This window comes from Micromys minutus, assembly GCF_963924665.1.
Source record: "Micromys minutus genome assembly, chromosome: 17".
Lineage (NCBI taxonomy): Eukaryota > Metazoa > Chordata > Mammalia > Rodentia > Muridae > Micromys > Micromys minutus.
The window spans coordinates 13,885,040-13,894,449 of NC_137952.1; the positions used below are offsets into that span (position 1 = coordinate 13,885,040).

The window sequence follows — 9,410 nt, forward strand, 5'->3', positions numbered from 1 at the left end:
CCTGTAAAAGTTCTAGAGTTGAGAATCCATTTAGAGAGTGGCTATGCCTGGCTATTCTTTATATGATAAATGATCATGTTTTTCAGAGAGAAAGGGTCAAAGAGCATTGAGTAGGCAAGAGGTGGGCAGAGAGTGTCTAGGGGACTCAGAGCAAAGGTGCAAAGATGAGCTCAGCTCCCCTGTCCCCAGTCTGTTGTATAAATTATTGAACAATCAACCTCACAGCATGATAAGAGGTTCAAGATATTCTATTCTGCCGAGAGCCTAAGTTTCCTACCCAGAGAGCATAAACCCCTTACTTAAAGCTCCAGTTAGTCTGGTTTCTGCCAGACTAACACAAACGCACAGATATATTTCCTCTGCACTAGCACAGGGAGGGCAATGGGGAACTTTCACAGCCACTAGCTGCTGAAGCACTGTGCTTGTCCACAAGGCTGATGAGATTCACCGTGAAAACAGCACCAGCCATTTTGTGCATTTGCTCTCTTAGGAAGCAGGGCCATCTCTTGGGTAAGCTCTTCTTCTTTACAGAATCCTCGGAAGAAGAGTGGGGTAGGCAGTTTTAGTCCTCAGTGAACAGATGGGTCTGTAGTGAGGAGTGATTAAATGGCTTGCCCAGAGCCACAGAGCCACTGGATGGCAACCTCAGTGGTGGCTGCCTCCCCTCATCCCTGTCGTTCTTGGAGAAAGAGCTTGAGTTCAGACAGCCATCCCGAGAAGCAGGGAATGGAAGAGCCAGACTCAGCCAAGCTGGGTGCCGCTGAGAGGACCAATATGAAAAGGAGCTGAGAAGAACCCTTGAGGAGGTGGGAGTGCCAGGCAGGAGCCAGTTTAGGAAACGTGGATGGCCAGTGAGCAGGAGGTGGGGAAGCCATCACTTTGTGTCCAGAAAAGTCCCTGTTCTTCAGGACAGACAGATTAAATCTTAGATATGTCAGAGTGCCTGTGTCTCAGTGATGGGGACATACAGGTCTTAGTCTCCTTCTTTGGGTAGTTTTGACATATTGTCTTTTAGTTGGTCCCTGCACACCTCTCTCTGTGACCCGTGCCACCAACAAACCCTGGGAAGATCCTCCAGATGGCTCAGGGCTTGTTTCCCATTGCCTTTTCTTCAGCAAGCCCTGGGGATGCGATGTGTGTGTGGGCGTCAGAATTAGGCATGTCTACATCAAACCCTGCCTGCACCTGCAGAGTGAACATTTCTTCTTGTGAGGCTGCTTTAAAGGCAAGGAAGGCACCCCTCTAAGTGATGCCTGTATGTTAGGCATCACATGCAAGCTATTCATTGTTTTTACTGAGAATGAGAGCTCCCAAGACAGAACAGTCTTAATCGTTAGCAACCAGAACCTCCGCTCTAACAGTTTGTTTCTGAGTCAGACTCTGCACTAAAAAGAAGGAAATGGGATACAAATTGGTATCCACGATTTATTTTAAAACATCTATATGAAAAGAATAAAGCTTTGGTCCCAGATCTAATGCTGGCCGGCCATCAATCAACAGTATCCAGGGTGACGGTTCAGTGGCCCTTGCAGATCAGGTCCTACTTAGACAGCAACAGAGAAACATTTGCACAGAGCATCCTTAGAGATAAAACAGAGGTTTCCCCAACCCCCTTAATTTATGAGTTGCTTAGAGATTTCCACAAACTAGACTTCTCTCTCATTTCCCAAGTTTTCCGTTTTTTTCTATTTACAGTGCTTCTGGTTATCAAGCCCTCAAAAGGCATTGCTAATCGCAGGCTGCCAGTGAAGAGCCAGCTTAGGGAACGACCCATGGAAGTCCGGGGCGGGCTGTGGTGATTTAAGGCGGGCCTTTGATAGTTGAACCTGTGCCCAGTCACTCTTTTGCAAGTGTCTCTGACTGACAATTGTGTCAACAGGTGAAAAGCCCTTCAGCTGTCGGTGGCACAGTTGTCAGAAAAAGTTTGCGCGGTCAGACGAATTGGTCCGCCATCACAACATGCACCAGAGAAACATGACCAAACTCCAGCTGGCGCTTTGAGGGGTCCGACCCGGAGACAGTCCAGCATCCGATTCCACATCTGATTTTGAAATTCCTCCCATTCACCTACAAAAGGACGCAACGGTGGATCTTCGTCCGACTTTCAAATGAGCACACCTGTTTGACTGCGTCCTATCAGGTTTGCCCGAAAGAGTCGGTGCCCCGCCCACTCTTGATTAACTCACCAGCCTGAAAAAAGTGGCTCACTGTGTTTAGAAAACCCATTGCCGTTGAATGAATTTTCTACCGTTAGAAGAACCATTGCTGATAATGTCCCCTGACTTTCCTCTTCTCCTTGTGATCATTTCGCTAGGATTAGAGAGATTGTTCCATTTTCTTCCATGGGATATTTATAGGCCAGGGCATGTGTATGTGTCTGCTAATGTAAACCCTGTCATGGTTCCCATTTACTAACAGCCCTAGAAAGAAATAAATCAGAGAGAAAGGCACCAGGGGCAAGTATCGTGCAGAATTCCAGAGGTCAGGCTGCAAACCCGGAAGCCTGGAAGGCCGGATGTAATTCTACCAGCCGATTTTTAAAGCACATAGATTTCGGATTAACCGCATAGTGGATTAGAATTAACTAGAACCCCTGTTTAGTGAGATCAGGAAGGGGCTTCCTGCTCAGCTATTCACTGTTGTTAACATTAGCACTGTGCTCTTAAGAAATGGTGTTTTAAGGGCAGAGATTTTTTTTTTAATGTTTTTTGATTTGTTTTTTAGTTGTAATGAGGTACATCTTCAGAGATGTGCTTTTATCCTCCTGTGAAGGAAGTGAAAGATTCATTTTTATCATCTGGGGTGTCTTTAGCGTGTACAGACCACACTGGCTATGTGGCTTCAAGGTGTAAAAATTAAAATGACTTTAAAAGAAACTAGGGGCTGGTCCAGGATCTTGACTGGTAAGACTGTTCTTAAGTAACTTAAGTATCTGAATCTGCAAGTATGTGGGGGGAAAAGATATATTATTGTGAGGAAATTCATTGTTTAAAGGTGTGCGTGTGTTGTTGTTTCTTTTTTTTTTTTAAGGGAGGGAGTTAATTATTTACTGTAGCTTGAAATACTGTGTAAATATATATGTATATATATGATGTGCTCTTTGTCAACTAAAATTAGGAGGTGTATGGTATTAGCTACATCACTGTGAATGTCAGGCTTACAGTGTATTGATGATAATACTAAAAATGTAACCTGCATTTTTTTTTTCACTTGGCTGTCAATTAAAGTCTATTCAAAAAGAAAATGCAGGAGTCTTTTGGTTGTATTGTGTTCATATCTCAAGGTCAGCTGGACCTCTTTTAAGCAGGTAATCATGTCATTAACACTGATAGCTACCAAAAATGGCCCATCCAGTCCCCTAACCATAGCTGACTTCTTTTTGCTGGACTGGGAACGATTTGTCTTCAGAGTTGCAGGGGCCACCTTCACCCTTCACCATGAAGCAGCTGCCTTGTGTGACGTTTGGGTGGTTTGCTCATGGTGTGGTGAGTATTGTGGTTCAAGGCTTATTTTAATCAAATGATCACGCCTCAGGTCTAGAGCAACGGAGGAGAATAGAGAGGCTCTGCTGATGTCTGGCCTTTTTGAAAAATTCACTGACGTCTTCCGGGGATCAGAAGGGCAGAAGCTGAACACCTAGCTCAACTGTATTGTGACTGTTGCTGCTGTGATTCCTCTCAGTAGGTGGGAAAAGTACTTAGACTTCCCAGTGCAGCTGAGTCTGAAAGCAAAGATCTACACTCTTGGCAACCTGTAGACCTGGTTCTCCTGTAGGTTTTTGATAAGGACATGAAATTTGTTCAGCCTCTCTCAGCTCCATTATCTTAGAGCTTGCATGCATTCCAGGTTTTGTTTCTTCTTTTAAAAGTCTCTTGGGCACAAAGGAGCTTAGCCGAAGGGGACTCTCTTTGCAGCTCAAAGTTCGAACAGCCTAAAAGGGGTCTGGAGGCTCTTCTGCTGCTTCTGGCTCTTGTATCACTGTTAATTATAGTGAGTGACTCATGGGTATCGGACTTTTTTTTTTTTTTTTTTTTTATCTTTTCCTGCCAAAAGACAGCATTTCTCTGGAGAAGCTCAGGACAAGCATGGCAGACATCAATGAGTCAGAGAAGCATGTTGCACAACAAAAGTCCAACCACAATGTTCCCACTGCTCAGGGTGGGCCAGAGATTCAAAGACGGCAGCAGTGTAGCTCACAGGGAAGAACATGGACTTCAGAAAGAACAGTCTGGGTTCAAATCCTGTGTCTGTGGCCTTCTGTTTCGTTTTTTTTTTTTTTTTTTTTCCGTCTATGAGGAGAGAATAGTCCCTCCCTGACATGAGCACAGGGCAATTAAATGAAAGCAAAGTCTAGTGCACCAAAAGACTTATGGGAATCTTCTAGAACTCTTGTCCATAAACTCACCTGTTGATTTTCCTACATCTTCCATTCTTGGCCTGCAGTGTCTGGGCTTGCTCACAAGTCAGCCCTGCAACATAACAAAACGTCCTTTTCCCTGTACCTTGAACCACAGTGATTATTTGCAACAGCTGGGCTTCTTGCCAGCCTCACCACAAAGACCACATCTGTGTGTCTTGTGTTTTTCACAAAGCACCGGTTGACACTGTGTTTCTGAGACCAGTGGTGCTGACACTGCAGGCTGTCAACAGGCAGCTGGTGGGTGGTGGTAAGTAGGTGATCTCTGTGGTCAGGACTGGAGGCTGGCAAAGTGTGCAGTTCTCCAGTGTTTTACTACAGGTCCAGCCTCCCTCCTCCCCGCCCCTTGGCTGGATCTTTCCACACTATTCCTAGTCTCCTGAGCTCTCTCACGCATTTCTTTAGCACCGAGAGTATGTATCCTTGAACAGTGTCTTCTGCCATTGTGGTACTTTTCCATATTCTGTTTCAGTCTGTAGGATAATCCTATAAGGTAGACAGCAAACATGTCACCGTTTTATAAATGAAGACACTGAGTCTCAGTGACCATGCTTAGGTGAGGAATGACTTAGCAATTAATATCTATTTCTCACCAAAACATACTTGGTGATGAAAGCCCACACTCATGCCTAGTCATATCTTCCCAACCATGATGTGAACTAAATGGGTGCTCTTTTCCCACCTCTGAGTTACTCATGCCAGGATTCAAACCCAGTTTTCATGTCCATTGAGCTTGCTGAGGTCCAGGCTCTGTTGAAGAACTCCCAGCAGAAAGCCTGAACATCTGCATTGTGACTGGCTCCCAGATGACTCCTTCCATGGTAGGCTGTGGACAACAGACATGTAACAGGGACCTATAGGGTGGGCTCAACAAGTATTTGCTGAAAGAGACTCAAAGGTGATTGGTGACATTTGACAATCATAAGATGGCACCGAATCAAGTTGACTATGGATAATGGCCATGGTGGTGGCCTGGGATTGTGCTTTGGTAGACTGTGGTACCGAGTGTCAGGGGGATCATGCAGAAGGTACTGGAGGAACTGTGCGCACTAGCCCAGGAAATATGCTCCATGGGGAACTTACCTTTCAGACCCTGTCACTCCATTTTATCCAGTCAACAGTCCCAGCATATCCCACACTCAACCCAAACTCACACGTCAGGTCCGTCACATCAGGAGTCAGCTCCTTGGTACCAACCTCTGTGTTAGTCACTTTTCTATTGCTGTGATAAAACATTATGACCAAGGCCAACTTATTAAAAAAGTGTTTAGTATAGTTTATGTTTTCAGAGGGTTAGAGTCCACAGTGGCAGAGATAGCGAAAAGCTCACATTAAAGTCTGCAAATGGAAGGCAAAGAGTACATACACTAGGAATGGTAGGAAGCCTTTAAACTTCAAAGTGTTTCCCATGACACACTTCCTCCAATGAGACTATATCTCCTAATTCTTCCCTAACAGTTCAACCAATTGAGGACTAACTCTTCAAGAATGGGGGCTGTTCTCATTCAAGTGACCATAGTGGCACCGTCACCAAACTCAGACTGGCCAGTGTGTCTTTGGGGATGTATGCATGTGCACACATGTGTAGAACCAGAGCTGTTTTAATTAGTATTTTTTTCTATTGCAATAAAATAACCTGACCAAAAAGCAAGTCAGGGAGGAAAGGGTTTAATTGACTTACACTTCTACATTGCTGTTTATCATCAAAGAAAGTCTGAGTAGGAACTCAAACAGGGCAAGAACCTGGAGGGGTGCTGCTTACTGGCTTTTTTCACATGGCTTTCTCATCTTACTTACTTATATAACCTAGGACCACCTGCCCAGGAATGGTACCATCCAAAATGGACTGCCCCACCCCATCAATCACTAACAAAGAAATTGACTTATAGAGGCCTCTTCTCAGTCGAGATTCCCTCCTTTCCGATAACTCTAGCTTGTGCCAAATGGACATAAGACCAGCCAGCACAAGGGTTTTTAATCTAGGAGTGGCTTTGCTTCTTTAGGAACTCATTAGTCAGGCCTTGAGTAATCATGACAGAGATGCATGGTAGACTTACACAGAGATACAGCTAAACAGCCCAGGATACCCATCCTTCCTGACAAAGCATTATCCATCCCTGAATGTCAGTGGTCCCAGGTCTGAGAGATCCTGGTATAGAAGAAGAAAGTCACTTTTACCAGAAACAGTTGTCACCATCTAAGAAAGGAGAACGGGCACTTTAGAATTGGTATCTAAATCCACCTGACTTAGCCACTCTGAGGAAACATGTTTCTTTGAAGTGTTTGAGCAGGCAGAGTAGCTTGTAGAAGAAGCTGAGATGAATCTAAACAAACTATAGAAAAAACAAATCCCGAGAACAATCTAAAGGCCTCTTGCTCTTTCCTATAATGTCTTATCTTCTAGTGACCACTTATCAAGTGATTAAAATCTAGATACATATGTATTTGATAGAATCATGCAGAAGTTAATGAATAAAAACAAATTAAGGAGGAGATGTCTCAGTCAGTAAAATGTCTGTTGCATTCACATAAAAAGACGGGAGAGGCAGCCCACTTCTTAACTCTGAGTACTAGGGGCAGAGTCAAGCAGATTTTCAGAGAAAGCTCTCTGGCTGGTTAGGCTGGCCAGTTGGTGAGCACTGGGTTTAATTAAGAGACCATCTCTCAAAAAGTAAGGTGGAGAGTCATGGAGACAGACACTCAACATTGACCCGTGGCCTGCACATGCATCTATACTCACATGCATGACAAAAGACACACACAAACACACATAACAAAAATACATCTCTATGGTGATGATCTCAAACCTGGTGGGAAGGCTCTGGGATTTTCTGTGTTTCAGATCAAAATCCTGATTCTGTTAGTTCTTGGATTTCCATGAAAGTGAGGCAGAAAAGAAAGCAGGGTGGAGTCTCAGAAGGCTGGAGATCCCGGGAGAGCCCACAGGAGGCCTTCCTCACACAGCTCTGGTGCTCAGATTCTCCACAGACTTTCCATAGTTGGGGTGGGTTGCAGGGGCTAGGGAGTGGGAAACAATGACGCCCTGAAGTTAGGGCTCTGCAAGGCAGGGCCAGTAAGCACAGGCTGAAAATCAGGCCATTATCCGGAAGCCTTGGGCACAGCTTGTAGACAGAAGCACGGAGAGCAGACCAGACTCCGAATATGTGTTGAAGAGACACTGAGTGATTTTCATGGAGCAGGGGAGGGTTGAAGGGTGGCCCAAGGGGACCGGGATGAGATTAATGTCAGGGGGCGATGGCTGGGACATGAGGGCTTCCTCTCTTGTATCATCCCTGGAGTGTCACTGATGCTGACAGTGGTGGAGAAAGATCGTCTGACAAGAGGGACTCCAAGGTCCACTGAGAGGACAGGCAGACTCCTGGGGAAAGATGGAGGGGAAGAAAGAGGAAGACACAACCAGGAAGAGAGATGAGACAGATGAGAAATGAAGTGTGGATTTCAGGGAGGCCTGACAAGGCTGACCCCTGTGTGAACCTGAACCTGCTCTGTTAGCACCACCCCTGGGACTTGTATACAGGGTGCTCGAGGGACACAAGGAGAGCAATTCTGCACATCTACTGTCCATCCTCTGCACATCAGCACCACTACATGTGTGCGCTTCCTCTGAGAGCGATTTCCATTTTGCAGATGAATGACTGAGGTTTAAGAAGCCCCTCATCCTCACCCAGGGTCTTTAGACTTGTGCATGTGGCACAGTGGGACATTAGCCTAAATGGCTCATGGCAGGCTCTTAACTCTTACATTGCTCTGTATCTTCCTTTTCCTGATCTCAGGGCTTGCTGGACCCCCTACCACAGCAGTAGGCCTCTGCAGAGAATGGCACAGCCGCCCTACTCACTCCCGATCTAGGACACTGGAGACAACTAGCACGTTCCCAGAGACAACAGGAGTGACTAGCACATTCAGGTGTAGGGGCCTGTTTGCTTAACAGGCTCATTCAGTATTTTATATCACATACCAGACCTCAAAAACTAACGAGAGTATTCTTAGCCAGGTGCTGAGAAAAGAGGAAAGCTAAAAAACACATTTAAAAAGTTCAGGCTCAGTGATTACTTTTAGAGAACAGCATCTTGTTTTCCCAAAGAGCTCTACATCAGAAGGAGATGACTGGGAGGAAGCTGCTGGTTTCTAGCGATGATGGGGCTGGTAGTAGAATCATCTGGACGTGTCCCCAAGTATAGAATTGCCGCCCCCCCTTTTAGCAGGAGCAGGCATCCTTCAGTTTTGTAACCTATATCTGACTTCTTGCCATTCATATTAGGAAGGTTAGGTTTGGAGAACGACTTATGAAGACATTTGAAGTGGGCCTCTGGCCTTCACACACAACTGCACAGATGCACATCCCCATGCACATGCATATATGCATGAACATAAATACATGCACATAAATAATGAAGGTCTGGAATCTCTTGCCCTAACTTCTGAGCTCTCTAGATGTAATACCCTATAGTGACCTTTGTCATTCAATGAGGGCCTAGTCTTCCTTCTATCTCAGACTCTAACAAACTTCTGTCTTAGCAAGGGAGAGAAGCAGAGATTCATCTGGTGAAATGTCACGACAATGCCGTAGCAAGAGAGATGACAACAAGCAGATCTAGAAGAATCAGCATTTGCCTCCACCCCAGAGACAGCTGTGAGGAGGATCTGACCGCTTTTTGTGGATGCTCATCTGATAAACATGCCCTGGGTTCACTGGGTGGTGAGCAGGCTGTGGTGGTCTTATAGGAAAGGCCAGGGTTAGTCATTGACAAGCTGGCCCTGCCAAAGAGTAGGCTCTGCCTCTCTCTCTCTTGAGCTGTCAGTATTTTCTAGTGACTGGGGAAATAACTTTGTATGGGGAAATAGGAGCAGGTATGTGTTTGCCCTGGGTAAGGCAGTGATGATAGATTAAAAAAAAAAAAAAAAAAAAAAAAAAAAACAACAACAACAACAACAAAAAACTGATCTCACCCAGTCTAGCTAGTGAATCAAT

At 45.3% G+C, this 9,410-nt stretch overlaps 1 protein-coding gene across 3 annotated transcripts in view; it reads left to right on the top strand.

Moving 5' to 3' along the window:
- The window catches only part of WT1 (WT1 transcription factor), a gene marked incomplete at both ends in the record, with an annotated part of 44,460 nt that extends 42,459 nt beyond the window's left edge, over nt 1-2,001 (top strand). For all 3 annotated transcript variants that reach the window (XM_080931061.1, XM_080931062.1, XM_080931063.1), the window contains one exon: nt 1,880-2,001. In XM_080931061.1, the coding sequence (XP_080787187.1) occupies nt 1,880-2,001 (122 nt within the window). The remainder of the gene's footprint in view (nt 1-1,879) is intronic.
- Nucleotides 2,002-9,410: the final 7,409 nt, after the last annotated feature.